The sequence below is a fragment of the Pyrus communis genome, chromosome 15 (assembly GCF_963583255.1).
Source record: "Pyrus communis chromosome 15, drPyrComm1.1, whole genome shotgun sequence".
In the NCBI taxonomy this organism is placed as follows: Eukaryota; Viridiplantae; Streptophyta; class Magnoliopsida; order Rosales; family Rosaceae; genus Pyrus; species Pyrus communis.
Window position 1 is genome coordinate 6,455,077 of NC_084817.1, and position 17,377 is coordinate 6,472,453.

The 17,377-nt window shown below is 39.1% G+C and overlaps 3 protein-coding genes across 5 annotated transcripts; all 3 read left to right on the forward strand.

The window, feature by feature from the left end:
- The first annotated feature begins 4,876 nt into the window (after positions 1–4,876).
- On the forward strand, positions 4,877–7,893 carry LOC137717851 (transcription factor SPATULA-like). Of its 3 annotated transcripts, none has more exons than XM_068457343.1 (6): positions 4,877–5,512; positions 5,700–5,801; positions 5,897–5,962; positions 6,116–6,181; positions 7,178–7,501; positions 7,580–7,893. In XM_068457343.1, exons 1-6 carry the CDS (start codon positions 5,084–5,086, stop codon positions 7,661–7,663), a joined length of 1,071 nt encoding a protein of 356 aa, XP_068313444.1. In that variant the 5' UTR covers positions 4,877–5,083; the 3' UTR covers positions 7,664–7,893. The 3 variants fall into 3 exon arrangements, with proteins under 3 accessions (XP_068313444.1, XP_068313446.1, XP_068313445.1); XM_068457345.1 differs by having other exon boundaries at positions 6,116–6,175; XM_068457344.1 differs by having other exon boundaries at positions 5,703–5,801.
- A 1,914-nt stretch (positions 7,894–9,807) lies between these two features.
- On the forward strand, positions 9,808–11,245 carry LOC137717292 (transcription factor bHLH95-like). The gene is made up of 3 exons (XM_068456598.1): positions 9,808–10,113; positions 10,590–11,012; positions 11,147–11,245. The coding sequence occupies exons 1-3, from the start codon at positions 9,808–9,810 to the stop codon at positions 11,243–11,245; spliced, it is 828 nt and encodes a 275-aa protein (XP_068312699.1).
- Positions 11,246–13,747: 2,502 nt separating this feature from the next.
- On the forward strand, positions 13,748–17,067 carry LOC137717850 (probable serine/threonine-protein kinase At1g01540). Its single transcript, XM_068457342.1, has 7 exons — positions 13,748–14,662; positions 14,931–15,035; positions 15,213–15,335; positions 15,414–15,584; positions 15,693–15,822; positions 15,901–16,110; positions 16,548–17,067. The coding sequence occupies exons 1-7, from the start codon at positions 13,974–13,976 to the stop codon at positions 16,701–16,703; spliced, it is 1,584 nt and encodes a 527-aa protein (XP_068313443.1). The 5' UTR covers positions 13,748–13,973; the 3' UTR covers positions 16,704–17,067.
- Positions 17,068–17,377: the final 310 nt, after the last annotated feature.

Below are 17,377 nucleotides of genomic sequence, written 5' to 3' on the forward strand. Positions count from 1 at the left end.
CACCCCTAAAGACTTTGCGCCAGCACCCAGCTCATTTATCTACTTCAGTGAACAGTAATAGACCCTAATGAACAGTAATAGGCCAAAGCATCTCCGCCCCAAAAAAAATGTGCTGGCACCCAGTCTAAAAATGCTCTGGCACAAACGATCTCCACCCCTACAAAATGCGCTGGCACCAGTCCGTTTAAAATATTAAATAATTTTTTTATAAAATAATAAAAAAAATAGTTTTAATTTCGGATAGGATTTTTAATCAATCTCGTCACGCCACGTGTCATTATCCGAACGTACTATTTTGTGAATAGATTTCTGCTAAGATTTTCAACCAATCACGTAGTGCCACGTGGCATTATCCAGAACCTCATCTTCTCTTTTTTTGTCCATATAAACCCTACATCCTTACATTCATCCTCACACTAAACTCAATCCTTTTTTTTAGCTCAGAATTCTTCTTTATCGTTTTCAAATCTTGAGTTCTTACAATGTCTTATTCAAGGAGAGCGTATAAACAGTTACAAGAGCAGCAAAAAAGGTTGTTGGCACAACAGGAAGAATTGGTCAATCTTGACCAAGGTGGAGGTGGAGATGAGGCCTTCGCAATGGAGGATGATGAGGATGATCACCATAGAAGGCGGAGGGCCTCACATTCCCGTCGTATCATGGAAGCTATGGGTCAGATAGCCAAACCCAGACGTGCGGCAAACATCGATAGAAGAAGGGAAAGACGAGGTAAAGATCTCTTGGAAGATTATTTTATTCCCAACAGCGTTTTCCCTGATCATGTTTTTAGACATCGTTTTAGAATGCAATGAAGTTTGTTCGATAAAATCATAAGTGATGTTTGCAACCATGATCCATATTTTGTGCAAAAAGATGATGATTTTCATGTTCTAGGTCTTCTTCCTGAGCAAAAAATTACGGCTGGCTTGCGAATGCTTGCATATGGAGCATCTGCAGATTAAGTGGATGAGATCGCAAGGATGGGAAAAACAACAGTTCTGGAGTCCCTGATGCGGTTTTGCTCTGCAATTGAATCCCTCTACACCAATGAGTACCTTTGGCAACCCACGCCAAGGGACATGCGAAGGCTTCTGAGGAAGGGTGAGATGCGAGGCTTCCCTGGCATGATTGGAAGCATCGACTACATGCACTGGACATGGAAAAACTGTCCAAGTGCGTGGCAAGGAGCTTATGGCGACAGAAAATGAGCCAAAAACATCATTTTGGAAGCAGTGGCTTCTTTTGATACATGGATTTGGCATGCTTTTTTTGGTGTTCCAAGAGCTCAGAATGACCTAAATGTCCTTGCCCAATCTCCAGTGTTTGACGAACTGCTACAAGGAAATGGGCCGAGATGCACATATTGGGTTAATGGTAATAAATACGAGGGACCATACTACCTTGCAGATGGTATTTACCCAAGGTGGTCAACATTTGTCAAAACAGTGCCACATCCGCAGAGTGAAAAAGAGAAACACTTCGCAAAGTGTCAAGAAGGGTGTAGGAAGGATGTCGAGCGTTGTTTTGGTATCCTGCAAGCTAGAATGTTTGATGTCGAAGCTCTTCGATCCATCATGATGACGTGTATTATTCTCCACAACATGATTGTTGAAGACGAGTATGATTATGATGTCGTCGATGAATACGAGCCGGATCCGATGAACTCAAGAACACAAATCTATTATGCTCATGACCGGATCGAAGATCCTGTGCAACACGAGCCGTTGGAACGGGATGAACGTTACAATGAATTGATCGTTCAGTGGTACACTTCATTGCAAGAGTCATACTGGCACATAACCCGCCAGAATGACTTGATTGACCATCAGTGGGGATTGCACGAAGGCGAAGATAATTAAAATAAGGCTTGTGGTTGAAGAATAAAGTGTATTGTTTTTTAAGTAATCTTATTTAGTGTGTTTTTTTTTTTTAAGTTTAAATGGTGAGGTTATGTAATTTTATTTGGTGTTTTTTTTTTTAAATGTTTATTTGGTGAGTTTATGTAATCTTATTCAAATATTTAAATAAAGTACAAAAATTACATAAGAAATTAAATAAAGTTCTAAAAATAAATAAGAAATTAAATAAAGTTCTAAAAATGTTAAGAAATTACATAACAAATTAAATAAAGTAGTACAAATAAATGCAAAATTATACAAAGTATGTGGAGTTAGGATATGTGGTGCTAGGATCTTGGTTGCTAGGATTTCTGTAGCTGGAACCCCCTTGACTTGTTTCGGCATCTCTTGCACGCCTCCTTCGCACGACATCTCTTTTTTTTGATGTCCAAAAATATTTTGAATTCAGAGACAGTCCTACTAGAGACTTGTTCATAGTGTCACGATCTGTTTGAGCCATCCTTTCTTCTCTAAGCATCTCATTCTCTCGATGAAGTGCTTCTCTAATTATCTCGTTCTCTCGATTAACTATTTCTCTTTGTCTCTCAGCCGCCGCATCACGAGCCTCAGTAGCTGCTATTATTGCTGCCATAGCAGTAGCTTTTTCCTTATCTCTAGCCTTTTCCCATGCCATGTTCAGTTCACCTTGACGAGCAAGTTCCTCCATATATTTAGTGTAGTCATTTTTGGAAGAGCTACCTTTTTTCTTTGATGCCTTTTTACCTTGAGGCCTGAGGGACTGACGAGTCGGTTGGGTCTCTGGCACTTCTTCAGGCGTCCCTTCCGTGTCTTCAAATGTGTTGGCTTCTTGTTCGGCTGTGTCTGCTTCTGGCGAACTGTGTAGACCCATACCGTGCATGACAATTTCTGGACCGGTTGCCACAATTTTGTATCTAGGGCAATCTTTGACAATTTGCCAACATTCCCATTTGTTGAATGATTTGTTACGGTTCTTTGCATTGTAGAATGCTTGTGCTTGTAGTGTCTATAAAAATGTGGGATAAGATAGTATTAAAAAATACGGGTGTAACACAAATAATTAAATTAAAATATTGATGTGGGTGTAACACAAATAAATAAATTAAAATATTGGGTGTAACACAAATAAATAAATTAAAATATTGATGGGCGTGGAATGCATATTACATAGAAATTACATAAGAAATTAAATAAATTAAAATATTGATGTGGGTGGAATGCATATAAATAAATAAAAATATTGTTACCTCATCCGCTAAACTTGTCCCACTAAGCAAATTACCAGAAGCATGAGAGATGGCGTTTTTCCAACAAGTAAAGGATGCGTTGAGTTTTTTCCAACGACCTTGAAGACCTTGTCTAGATCTGGCATCTTTTCCATGTACATCGCAAAACGATTTCGTAATTTTACTCCACATTTCTCGCTTATCCATCTCATTACCCGTAATCGGGTCATGAGTAATGCGAACCCAACATTCACACAACATAACATCTTCAATGAGCTTCCACGAAGCCATTTTTTTCTCTCAAAGTGTACAAAAGATTCAAATGTAGAAAGTGTAGAAAATATTGAAACGTGGTGTAAGGTGGAAGATGAGGGTTATGTATTTATAGAAAAAAAAATTAATTTTTAAAAAAATTTCTGTATTTTTTAAAAAAATTTCACAATTTTTAATTAATTTTTAATAAATTTTAATGTTGTAATTAATCTGGACCGTTGGATTTGAAAAATAATCAAATCCAACAGCCAATCAGCTGCCACGTGGCTAACGGTCAAAATTCTGACCGTTGGGCCTTTTTTTTTTTTTTTTGGTGAAAAAAACGTGGACCGTTGATCTGTGATCGGACGATCCATTTTAAAAGTCAAATTTAAATTTTTTCTACCGTTGGAAATCCAACGACTCTGAGAAGGGCCACGTAGCCCTCAGCTGTTCGAAGCCAAGTTGCGCTGAAACGTGGGGCCCGCCGCCTGCAGCGCTGTCTCCTACTCGCGCCCAGTCGCGAGTGTTGTGCACGCGCCAAAGTTTTGGACCGGCTTCTGGGTCTGTCCGAAATGGGCTGGCCTGCTGCCTGGCATGGGCTGGGTGCCAGGCTGTTTCACGGGCTGGAGCTTTTGGACAGGGTGTCGGGCTGTTAATTGGACAGGGTGCTGGGCAAAAAAAGCTCCGGTGGATCTGCTCTAAGGTTTTTATTATTATTATTTTTTTTTCAAGTATTCCTCCACTTGTATAATAACATACGGTGTATATGTCTGTGTTTTAGGTACACTGAAAAATCTTTCCCAAGTTAGTGACTTCAACTATAGAAGTAGCCACGTTTAGAGGTGGGGTATATCGTCCACTTTGGACCAACCAATTAGGTTTAGTTTTGTTTGCTTCCTACTTGAAACAACGTCGAGTTACGAGCCGAAGAGTTATTCATGTAGTTCGACTACATATTTGAACAACTAATTAGTTGCTTAAAAGCGAATTGATCTATTTAGAGATCTTTACATCCTTTGTTTTTGCAATTGTACTTTCTTGTGGTTTAATGAAATTAACACAATCGTCAACGGTTATCAGTATTGAAAAATGCTCGAACTTATAAATTAGTTGTGGCATTGCCCAACACACAAGCCCATTCACACCCAGCAAATTACTAAACTTGAATCATGTGTGTGTTCACTTATGTTAATTTTTGTGATTAGGCCTCATTGTCATCCTTTTAAATTGAGATTTTAATGTTTGAAAACTAAAGTGAAACAACTCAAAAAATTTGTGCTTAATTATGACCCGATATGGTAAATAACAGAAAACAAGGGCCGGCGGTCTGCAATATACATAAAATAATGGGAAACTCTACAAATTTATAAAAAAAATAAATGGAAATTTCTGCGAATGATGACGTAAACATGTGACTGAGCATTTGGCAATTAGCGCGGGAGAGTAATCAAATTGTGAGCTTTACAGGTTTAAACCTTCTTTTAAAAGAGTTTCATGGAAATTGGCAATCAAGGAAGCACAGCAGAATAAGAAGAGAGAGAAAGACAGAGGAGGGAGAGAGAGAGAGAGAGAGAGAGAGAGAGAGAGAGAGAGGCAGAGCAGCGAGGGCGAATTGGGAACGATGCTAACAACAAACTGAAAACCTCACCGTCTCCGGCTGAGCAGCGACAGCTCTGTGAAATTGTTCGATTTTTTCTTGGGTTCTGAAGGGTACGAAATTCAGCTATGGCGGATCTGTACGGATCAGCGCCGGACTCGGAAGAAATCTCGAACATTATCAGCGAGCTCCTTCACGGTCACGGCTCCTCCGCTTCCTCAGCCTATTCTAGCATGCCCTTTAAGCCCACTTACATGCACCTGCTGCATTCGTCAGTGCCGCTGCCACTCCAGGCGGCGACGCCGTCCGAGGTCTTGATTCCGGCGGCCAGGCATGAGGATCATCGGCGGTTTGCTCAATTGGTGGACCGGTCTGGCTCGGACCTGCGATTAGTGGGAGGAAATTCGAACTCTGCTCGTATGTTGGAATCGTCGTCCGGGTTCCACTTCTCCGATTCCGGTGGCTACTTCACGGCGGAGGTGAAAGAAGGTATGGAGTCTGATGGGAGGAGGATTTCGTCTGAGAATTATCTCGGCGACTTTAGCTGTGACAGTGAGGTACTTCCCATTTTTCTTCTTTTGAATTCTGTTTGGTTGCTGAGAAAATTAGGTGGAAAATTTGAAGGAACCACTAAAAAGAGAGGAAAAAAAAGAAAACTTTTGTTGTGTTAATTCTGTTTGTTTCCGTTTGTTCAACCTTAATTGCGTTGAAATTTGAAATCTTTGTGGGTTTTGGTGGAATTAGAAGGGTCTGGAGGAGGCTCCGGACGTGCAATTGAACTCAGCGCCTCCGCGGAGTTCATCGAAGAGGAGCAGAGCTGCCGACGTCCATAATATGTCGGAAAAGGTTGGATCTTTCTTCCTTGTGTGTGAAGGTTTTCGATTCGAGTATGTAGAAATTGGGATTTTGATTTCTGGGTTGTAAATTTGATTGGTTGACAGAGGAGGAGGAGTAGGATTAACGAAAAGATGAAAGCTTTGCTGAACCTGATTCCGAATTCTAACAAGGTACTCTTTTCCAAAAGTTTCTACAGCCTTTTGTGTGCTTTATTTTTCAAATAGTCGTATAGTCTTTTGTTCTTTTTTGTTTATGAGTAGACGAGGATTATGCGAGATTAGCTTCTTAATAACACGCGAGATTTGATCATGTGCTTTTGTTAGACGGATAAGGCTTCGATGCTGGATGAAGCAATCGAGTATTTGAAGCAGCTCCAGCTTCAGGTACAGGTAAGATGGTTTTCACTGTTTTCGGAATATAATTCTGATGACATTAAGACCATTTGCTTTTGATATCCCTTCAAAGATTAGCCATCTTGAGTATTATTAATCTTCAGCTATGCACTTGATGGTCTGTTTGTCTAAAATTTAGAATGGATTATATTGAGTGCTATTGTTGCTGCTTGGTCCGGCAATAAGATGCGTCACCTTTAAGACTGGGCTCTGAAGCATAACTGAGTAAACATGACTTATCAGAATTATAGAGTTTGTTGAATAGTTTAGAAATTAACGAAATACTACACTGCTCTTGGTGAAGCACTTATGTGAACCTGATTCATGCCGGACTGAACAAGCCCGACTAAACTGTGCTGCAGTACTTCTTAACAAACAGAAAATGGCCCAACATTTGCTTTGGGGGAAACATGGTAGACTTCAAAAAGTGTTAATCATAACGTTTTGAGTAAAAAAGATCGATAGCCTATATAAAGTGTCATATGGTATGCATTGTTATTTTAGCATTGTTCTGGCATGCTCGTTTAACAAACAAAAAGTGTTGCTTTGATTCATGGGAGAAGCCACTGAACTTAAATCTGACAAACAATTTTGGCTGCCTCAAAAGCTGTAGGACCTGCTTGTCTTTTGTGCATGTTCTGGCGTTATATTAAGTATGCTGTTTTTCCGTGGCTTAGACATCTTTGTCTTTTGGTCTTACCATGTGGTTTAGGAATGAAGGTCATCATGCGCCAGACTCAGTTAACATTAACCTTGCAAGCTGAACATAGTGACACCTATGTTCTGTGGCGATACACCATTTTATTTTCGACACAAATCATCAAATCCAAGGAGGGAAAAGTTGATTAATTGAATGTAACAGTATTTGGGTGTTCTCTGAATGATTTATGGCGTTCTATCTGTTGCCTTTAAGAGGGACATCATGTGCCCCATGCTTGTGTCTTGGGCATGAGTTAACGCTGATGTACTTTTCGCTTCTGATTATACTTGCAGATGTTAACGATGAGAAATGGATTGAGTTTGCATCCAATGTGCATACCAGGAGTCATGCAGCCTATGCAGTTGCCTCATATGGGATTGAGCTTTGAAGAAGGAAGTAATAAATTTCCAAAATCCAGCAAAGGAATAAGCCCTTTTTACGGGAGTGGAGAGAACTCAATGCAATCTGCTTTCAATTTATCCGCCGGATACATGATCTCAAATCCACCAATGGTCATACCCTCAGTTGCAAATGTCCCGACTTCAGAACCCATATTTGGTTTTGAACCATCGGTTCAAGCTCACTACAGACTCTTCAGTGTCCCCTCATCCTCTAAGGTAACTCTAGCATGAATTGCAGAAGTAACTTATCAGAATTTCGAGAACTAATGCAGATCATTTCCTTGCTCTGTGAAGGAACTCTTCAGTGACGGTGAACCACAATCAAAAGTAGATACCATTAGGACAGGGAAAAACTCTTCATCGGACGTTGATGTATGAGATTGCAACCTGTTTTCATACAGTTCTTTTTCTTCAACCAAGCAAGAGACTATCATCATCTTCGTTCATATACTTTGATTAGGTTATAAATTGTTAGTATTTTGCTAAGTGTAACAGGTTGACGCGATTGTCGTATTTCTACTGTTGATGCTTCTTAACTTGTATAAAAATACTCGGTACCAGTCTTGGTATTCTCCATTTATAAAGCCATGGTTTTTTTTCTAGCTTTAGATTGATGGCTCAACTGCTGTAGTTCATGATCAAAATAAACGTTTCTAGTATGCACCGAGATTTTTGGCCGCACATCAGCACTTCATTCATTTTGTGTATGCTATACACCGGAGCATAGTAAAATTGTCGCCAAAGCAAATCTCAATTATATACAGTGACTTTGAAGTATTAACAGGAATGCTATTGAAACGAGGACAAGAGAGATGAATGTTTCCTTTGCCCCCGTTTCGGTTTCAGAAGTTTCTTTTCTTTTGATACACATATTATAACGGCCGTTAAATGCATTTCACAATCATGTCACCCTCCAACTTCATTCAATTTACCAACATGCCATGATACACTTTGTTATTTTGGGGCGAAACAAAATTGACCATGGTAAGATAAACACACGTTTAGAAGGTGACTTACATGATCTAAGTTCAAATCGTTACATGAAAAGAAAAACCAAATTCATAATTGGAGCTTATTAGTTATCGAACAAGCATTTGTTGTCAATATTTTATCAAGAACATGTTGATATGATTGTTGCAGATAAATCATACCTACATATCATCAATAAATTTTCGATATATCAAAGAATTATGCATAAATTTTTTAAAAACAAGGTAAAGGTTTGAAGAACACTTTTTCTCTAAATAAGTACTTTCTTTGAGGGAGATTTCGAACTTGAGTGCATAAGAGAGAGCACGTATGAACTAACTAATGTAGCTACGTACGCTTACTTATGTGCGTTAAGAGTCTTGTTTTCTTGGTCACCTAGTGGCAGAGGCGGATGTGTGTATGGACTTCGGTGGTCTCGGGACCGCCCAGAAGTTCGAGGAAGCGCTTGTGAGAACCTCTGAGGACAACCCAACGGTCTAGGCATGTGGTGGAAGAGAGAAGACCACCATAGCTGTGCAGATGTTGTGCAACATAAGTTTTGAATCAAAAAGAAACACTACCATGACTTTGATGTTCTTGGACCTTGGTTCCAATGAAGAAGAAGGACTTTCTCTCTTCATTTCCCAGGTGACTAACTCCCCATTTTTTGTTTTCTTTTTTTAATCGTTTTCAAATCAAGTTGTGCCACCTATCATTTTAATTAAGAAAGGGATGGTGTATTACTCAACCCACACTTTTTATACCATATGTTTGACACCATTACTTCTTTTAAAATTCACTATAAATCTATACAACATCATGAAAAATATTTTGACAAACTCATAATCATTTGAACTTTCATCTCATACCATCAAATTCACTAAAATACTAAAGCAAAAATTATGATAATTTTTTTATGTTATATGTTAATAATAAACCTAATTAAAATAGTATTTTTAAATTCTCAATACAAATGTAGTTTTTTAATTGGAAATAGACACTTATTTATATGATATATAATAAATTTACTTAAATCCGCCTAATATCTGCCTATGCCCTGTCTAGGCACCACCCGACTAATACACAGTTTACCTTGATTATGACCCCCCAATGTATGATCCTTAATCCGCCACTGCCTAATGACCAAGATTTACGTACTGCTTTTGCGCTAAGTTAAATATTTAAGAGTGAGGGATGGTGTGATTCGGTAAAAAGAAGGCGCGAATGAGGGTGAAAGAGAAAAGGCAATATGGGGGGCCTCCGAGGCTTAAGAAATCGTTTTCGAAAAACGGCATATAACGGCATTCGTCTCATGATTGTATTTTCTTGTGTACGTAGAGAGATGGAGCGCCCATCCAAATAACGTCCTCAAAAGCCCGCCACCTTTCGTCGCCTTCCTCCTGTTTGTGGAAACGTCCCACTGAAGCTCTTAACCAAATCTTCTCTCTCTCTCTCTCTCTATATATATATATGTGTGTGTGTGTGTGTGTGTGTGTGTATATATATATATATATATATATATAAAGATTTAATTCGGACAAAATAACTTACCCATGTCTTGCTTAGAGAAAAAATCTATCTGGGCTTTTCCCAATTCAAGAACTTGCAGTGGTGGTGGTGATGCATTGTTGAAGCTGGAAAATGTGAGCTCTAGTTGCCCCACTCCTACAAATACAGTGGAGAAGAAAGAGGTGGTGGAGATCAAAGAAAGCAGTGACAAGGCTGGTGGTGGGCCTGGCAGCGGCGCCGGTGGTGAATCGGATCATGGTGTACACACTTGGACTGAGAGGGAAAGAAGAAAGAAGATGAGGAATATGTTCTCTAGCCTTCATGCTTTGCTTCCTCATCTTCCGGCTAAGGTAATAATATTCATATTCAACTCCAATATGTTTAACTAATTAGATTCATGAAACATTTCAAAGCTTAATTTATGAGACTTTCAAGCACTAAACCCAACTTACTCTTTGTAGCTAAGGTGCGTTCTTTTATTAGATGAACTATAATACTTTTGTTTGCTGGCGTGAGTTAGATCAATTGATTACGAATATCACATGCTAGTTACGAATGCAACGAATTTGACTACGAATGCAAGTCTAAATTTAGGGTCTCCATATTTATGTTATACTTGGGTTACTAATTTGAACATAATCTATTTATTGATTTAGCTCAAAATGTACTCTGTTCTGTTCTAAATTAGTTTCTAAGAGAGGTTAAGGAGTACTATTGATTAAGATTCAGTAATCATTCGAGCAGTAAATCCCGGAACGGGAACTGCAGAATTAAGAAGAAAAAGAAGATCAAAGCTAATATATGATATTTTTCGATGATTTTGCAGGCAGATAAGTCTACCATTGTTGATGAGTCAATAAGATACATCAAGTCTCTTGAACATACTCTCCAAACAACACATACACAAAGGCTTGACAAATTTTCTGCATTGCCAGCATCATATAGAGAGTTAACTTGTGATACAAGGGAAGCGTTTTTGGCTGATCATTTTCATCAGGGTCCACAAACATCAATCAACCTGGCATTGCCGGCTGCTCTTTCGCCACTGCCTGCTTCCTTCCAGACGTGGTTTTCCCCAAACGTTGTCATGAACATGTCCGGTAACGATGCTCAGATCAGCGTTTGTTCACCACCAAAGCTAGGGATGTTGACTACTTTGTTTTACATACTGGAGAAGCATAAGCTGGATGTAGTATCTGCTCACATCTCCTCAGATCGATGTCGTTGCATGTACATGATCCATGTTCATGTAAGTAGACTAAGAATCCATATATGAGCACTTAGCTTGCATGCTAATTCCATTAGCAAGCCAAATGATCAATTAATCATTAGTTAGTTAATCAGCTGTCTAATTACGCATTATTTTCGTTCTGGGCTGGTCAGGCAGGCGGAGCTTGTGATAATTTTCCGGAGGCATTGTCAGTGGAGGACAAATTCAAGCTAGCAGCAAGTGAAATGAACTTGTGGCTCTTGTCTCGTTGATTCGTTATATACTTGATAGTGTGATTACCACCTTGCTAGAATAGAACTTGAAGAAGCTAGGAAAATTCAGCTTTTATTAGAAGTGCTTTTAGGAAAAATGTTGTGTATGGTATATGTGTTTGCTGATGGCCTTTAAAATTGAGCTTTTCCTTCCATCTTAGCTACAACTAGAATTCTTCTCCTTCAGTTAACTCAAGTTGTTCTGGAGTCTTGCTGGTATTTCTAGGCCGAGAGCATGTAAGCCCAATGGGCTGTGGTTGTTCTGATTTGGGCTGTGCGCTATTTCTCTGCTTATTTTTTACTCAAAAGCACTTTTAGTTGAAGTAGAACGCAATAGAAACTTTACACAACTTCTCAATGTTTCCTGAAATTTTAAAAAATTTAGTGCTTTTAAACTCGTAAACACTTCTATTTTTAATTATCTGAAAGCGTTTTCACCTTTTTCGTGACTTGATTAAGTGCGGAGATTGTACTGAAGCCAATGTATACCATCATATTCGAAACTATTACTATACACGTCTCAATCCTTGAGGCAATGAGGATATTGAGGAGGTGATATGCCCCCCTAGTCACAAGGCTAGTACACTGTTTGGTCACATCATAACTTTTGTTTTATGTGTTTTTCCCTCTCAATTAAAAGGTGTCCCAAAAAAAGTGTGCACCGCCCTTTATTTTAAGGGAAAAAAAAAGGTGTCTCTCATTTACTTCCAAACCTAACTTTGATGTCCAAATGGAGCATGTAAAATATTGGCAAATGCTAACAATGATCTCGGAATATGACAACAAACCACCCGTTGTGCAAATGTGTTAGATTGTGACTCGTTTCAATCTACGGTACACTAATAGTTTTTGAACAATGTTTGGCTACTCAAAAGATGAGTAGGAGTTCTTACTCAAAGCTGTTTGTTGGTGATTCTAGAACTTCATTTTCATGATCCAAACCATTTATATTACAAATCACTCTATAAAGATCACATCTGGAAAAAAAAAATACAATTAAAATAAGGTCGTTTAGTTATCGAATTGTATAAAAACAAATGAACGGAATTGGTAAAAACATTACGAACCGTCTATATATTTGCTATAATAGATTGACTAAATGATTTTATTTTAATTTATTTTTTTTGCAGACATGATCTTTACAAAGTAATTCATAATATAAATAGTTCTAATTATAAGTACGACGCTATGTGATTAGAATTTTGAATAAAAATTTCTACTCATCATTGAGTAGTCAAGCATTGTTGGTAATTTTTTTGACAAATCTAAACGCTCAGCGATGATGTCGATGCACATAAACAAACTGAGAAGATTACAAACTTGAGAAACGTAATTGAAGAGTATAGCACAAGAGCAAGAGCTTTCGCCATCTAACAGCCCCTCTGGACTTCAAGCCCATTTTACACAAGTATCCAGTTCTTTGTGGACCCATATAAAACAGCCCATTTGATGTTAACCCTCTTAAGAATCTAAATCCCTAATCCCAATCAATCTCAATCCTAATCCTAATCACATTTATAATCTAACTTGGGATCAGTTAAATTATAATTAAGTATCCCACAAGAGTCAAACACAAAGTTCCATAACATTGCAAGAAGAAAATAATAAAACAATTAAAACAATAAACAATCATTTATGGCGTCCCACAATTTTAATATTTATTTACTTTTTCCTGGATCCAGTGGATTAGCCAATGATTTTCTTTTGTCTTAATGAGCGACAATGTTATAGTGAGTTAGATATTTAGTTATTAAGAAAAGAAAAAAAATTGGTAAAGATTAAACCGGCATTATCGTTTATATGTGAAGTAGTTTTTCACCACCGCACTAAAACGCCATCGATAAGCAGAAGTTTCTTAGTTGTTTCCTAAAATAATAAAAAAAAATGTAAAACCGAGACGAGAATCAAGTTCCCATTAACATAACCGGAATCTTTGAATAGAAAACTAGAGACACCATAGCCAATGAACAAAGAAAGTCAAGAGCCCACGGGCCACGACCATAATAACCATATTTAATTATAATTAAAATGTAGTAATTAATACTTTGAACTCTTATACTTTGAAGACTGTAATACTTGATCGCATATGTACGCAGAGATAATGTCTGTAAATCTTTAAATGGTGCCACGTGCACAAATCAATTGGGCGCCCAAAAACAAATTCGGATCCGCTTTGTGAACATATCGTGTGAATTGTGTGTTCATTGTATATCATACAGTCAGAAATTATTTTATTTAAAATTAAACAAACAGTACCTGACAAAAACTGAACAGACTAATCTTAAAATCCTTACAAGAATAATCCAAAGAAAATTCTTTTGGTCTAAGAACGACTGACATTAACATTTATTTGTTATTAAACATAGTTAACGTGTCAAAGCCACATTTATTGCTCTGCTGGGGACAGAGTATGTGTAGTTAATACGTGCGCATTTTACACGTTACATAGTCTGGACGAAATTAGATTTTACATTTGTAAATACATCAATAAAAGCATACAGTGGAAGAAGCAGCAGTAGCTACTGGAGCATTCTCATCATCCGATTCATGCTCTCTCTCCTCACTTTCTCTCTCATCCCCTACTCGCTCAAAGCTGAGCTCACCACCACCATAATTTCTCAATTTCCCCATTTGTGTAGTCCCCACCGTCACTCTCTCTCTCTCCTCTCTCTCTAAGCATTCTTCTTCTTCTTCTTTGAGGAAGGAGGAGTGAAATTTACAGTCTACGATGTCCGGGTACTCGTTTTTGAACGACCAGCTCTCGAAGAGGACCTCCATTTTCGGTTTGCATTTGTGGGTAGTTTTGGGAATATGCGTTGGAGCCGCCATTGTTCTCGTCCTCTTCCTCATCTCGCTCTGGTTCACTTCCCGCCGCAACAGCAGCAGCTCCTCGAAAGCCAAGACCTTTACACACAACTCCTCCGCCATCCCGAACGTCTCCAAAGAGATCCAAGAAATCCGAATCGACAACTTCCGGAACAACCCATCGCAGCCCGACCCGAAACCCATCAACCACCAGAGCCACCCTGACCCGGTTGCTGACTCGGACTCCGCCAGAGCCCAGCCCCTGCTTCTCAAGCAGGACGATCGCCACGACAGCCCGGCTGGGAGCGGTGGCCGACAGAGAATTCACATTGAGATTGGAAAGGACCACCAGATTTCGTACCCGGAGAAGGGTGGCGGCGGTGGGTCGTCGCATGGCAGCGGGGAGGCTCGGTCTGGGGACCAAGGGATGATCGCTGCGCCGGAGGTTTCGCATTTGGGGTGGGGACATTGGTACACTCTCAGAGAGCTTGAGGATTCCACTAATGGGTTTGCCGACGAGAATGTGATTGGTGAAGGCGGCTATGGGATTGTTTACCGCGGTGTTTTGGAGAATAATACGATTGTTGCTATAAAAAATCTGCTTAACAACAAGTATGTAGTTAAAGTTTTGCAAATTTGGTTATCAGTAATTGCTTAATTTCGTACTAATTATGGTTAATTTGAGATTATGATCATGTTTACTAAGAACCCAGTTGGGAAATTTGAGACCTTTAGCTTGGGGAGTTAGTTAATTTTGTTAGATTTTTCATTGATTTGGGGAAAATATACCTTTTTTTTTTATTTTTTTTCCCTAACCATGAGCTTTATATTGGGGAATTTGGCATGAGATGGCTTGATGATTTTACTTTGCTTGGTTCAGGGGGCAAGCCGAGAAGGAGTTTAAGGTTGAAGTTGAAGCGATTGGCCGTGTTCGCCATAAGAATTTAGTGAGGTTGCTTGGTTATTGTGCTGAAGGAGCTCATAGGTAATTTTGATCTTCATTTGCTACGTTGTGTATACTTTCGAGTTTCGATCTCTTGTTTAATGCATGACCTTCTCTTGATGGCTAATTTGTTAAGAATCTTTGTGATTATTTCTTCTTTTTGGATTACCTATTATCTTTTCCTTAAATGATTGTGCTAATGCAGTAGGGTTTTTGTAGGATGCTTGTATATGAGTATGTCGACAATGGAAATTTGGAACAATGGCTTCATGGAGATGTTGGGCCTAAAAGCCCTCTTACGTGGGAGAGTCGCATGAATATAGTACTCGGTGCAGCAAAAGGGTATTCCTCAAACTGAATGACCTCAGTTCTTTCAATTCTTTGTTGTTTATCATAACTAAAACTCTGTGAATGTTTTAGCTTGACATACTTGCATGAGGGTCTTGAGCCAAAGGTCGTTCACCGTGATATTAAGTCTAGCAACATCTTACTTGATAAGCAGTGGAATTCAAAAGTATCTGACTTTGGCTTAGCAAAGCTCCTTGGCTCAGAAAGGAGTTACGTGACAACTCGAGTGATGGGAACATTTGGGTGAGTTTAACCTCTCTACGTAACTGTTACTTGCTTACTATCTGGAGAATGGAGAGTTATAATCTTGTTTTGGCGCACTTAAATCACACATTTGATTTTGCTTTGTAGATATGTAGCTCCAGAATATGCCAGTACTGGCATGTTGAATGAAAGAAGTGATGTGTATAGTTTTGGAATTCTCATAATGGAGATAATTTCTGGGAGAAACCCAGTGGACTATAGCCGCGCTCAAGGAGAGGTTTGTTTTCATGATCTTCACTTGATAACGTTGTCTTCCAACCAGAAAAACTGGTACTGATTAGCGATCAAACTTCAGGTGAACCTAGTTGAATGGCTTAAAGCAATGGTTACAAATCGGAATGCTGAGGGAGTTTTGGATCCAAGGTTACCAGAGAAGCCTTCTTCCAGGGCACTGAAGCGTGCTCTTTTGGTTGCACTGCGTTGCGTGGACCCAAATGCTCAGAAGAGGCCTAAAATGGGGCATGTGGTACATATGCTTGAAGCCGATGATTTCCCTTTCCGAGATGTAAGTTGCATTCATTTCTTTACCTAATTAATCTAGCCAGCTGGATATCTGTTTTCTAGCTGGTTTATGATGCTACATCTTGTTTGAAACTGCTTTCAATGTGTTTCGTTATTTGTCTTCATAGACTTGCATTCTGCAAGTACCAAAAACCTTTTATCTGTTTCTTTAGCTAAAAGTACAAGCATTTCTACGTCATGAAGGATTGGCGTGATATTTTAGATTTCACATTAAATGCTAATTTAGTGGATGATGAGAAAACTTAAACCTAGCGTATTTCGTAAACATCTCAGTCACTTGTTGCGCTTTGCATGTTGGCAACTTATGTTACACTACATTAATATGAACTAATGGGTGTGTTGGCTTCACTTGAACTGTTTAAACATGAAAGCGCGTATTTGAGTTTCTCATCCACGATTATTTTGTGCAAATAATTTCAGGATCGCAGGGCTGGAAGAGAATATGGGCGCTCACCACATGACGCTGGAAGGGTGGACAAGCATGTGATTGAATCAGGTGATAGTAGCGGGTATGAGAGTGGTGCCCAAACTAACAAGCCATTATGGAGAAAGCAAGAAGTTGAAGAAGAGCATTAGCTCCTCACCAATCACCAGTTTTCATGTGTAAGGTGAATCGATGCACCTCGTTTTGCCCGTGTGCTTTTGTCTAGGTGACAAGTTAAATTAAGTTAGCTGTTATTTACTTCCCCTGTATAGCCCCATTCATGTCAATATGAGCTTGCACTTCGGTGGATTCTCCAGCACCAGCTCTGTTATGGTGATTCACTTATTGCGTAAGAGCCAGTCATAAGGAAATTTTCAGAAAAATAGTAAATTCCGAGTCTTCCATCGCAGTCTTATCGCCCGAGTTTGTTCCTTGACGGTCTTTCCTCTCTGTTAGGTAAGCTGTAACTTCTCATTGTTGAATCTTTGATAAAAGAACGAAAATGACCGAAGGTTTCACTAGGGCGTTTCAGTTAAGAGGCGAAATCAACGGCATCCGTGGCTTTCGCGGTAGGTTTAGGGTTTAGTTAGAAACACTCGGGCCCTACTGCATTCTGTCATAGGTTGACAGCTAAGGATGTCATATGTGTGCACAAAGGCATTTGAAACCTTTGGACCCCTCAAATTTTGCGGTTTTGCTGGTTTTGTTGTTAATGTAAAAGTTATTAGAGTGTCCTTCCTTCTGTTTCTTTGTTTCCGGACCTTCTGTTCTTTGCTTCGTTTTCTTTTAGGTCCCACACCAGACCTCACACCAAAAACATTTGTTG

Excerpts from the sequence above, each read along its gene's own strand:
- LOC137717850 (XM_068457342.1), top strand. The coding sequence starts at position 13,974 with ATGTCCGGGTACTCGTTTTTGAACGACCAGCTCTCGAAGAGGACCTCC. Across the intron at positions 15,336-15,413 it reads GTACTCGGTGCAGCAAAAGG|CTTGACATACTTGCATGAGG; the intron begins GTATTCCTCAAA and ends TGAATGTTTTAG. Across the intron at positions 16,111-16,547 it reads ATGATTTCCCTTTCCGAGAT|GATCGCAGGGCTGGAAGAGA; the intron begins GTAAGTTGCATT and ends AAATAATTTCAG.
- LOC137717851 (XM_068457343.1), top strand. The coding sequence starts at position 5,084 with ATGGCGGATCTGTACGGATCAGCGCCGGACTCGGAAGAAATCTCGAAC. Across the intron at positions 5,963-6,115 it reads TGATTCCGAATTCTAACAAG|ACGGATAAGGCTTCGATGCT; the intron begins GTACTCTTTTCC and ends TGCTTTTGTTAG. Across the intron at positions 6,182-7,177 it reads AGCTCCAGCTTCAGGTACAG|ATGTTAACGATGAGAAATGG; the intron begins GTAAGATGGTTT and ends TTATACTTGCAG.
- LOC137717292 (XM_068456598.1), top strand. The coding sequence starts at position 9,808 with ATGTCTTGCTTAGAGAAAAAATCTATCTGGGCTTTTCCCAATTCAAGA. Across the intron at positions 10,114-10,589 it reads TTCCTCATCTTCCGGCTAAG|GCAGATAAGTCTACCATTGT; the intron begins GTAATAATATTC and ends ATGATTTTGCAG. Across the intron at positions 11,013-11,146 it reads TGTACATGATCCATGTTCAT|GCAGGCGGAGCTTGTGATAA; the intron begins GTAAGTAGACTA and ends TGGGCTGGTCAG.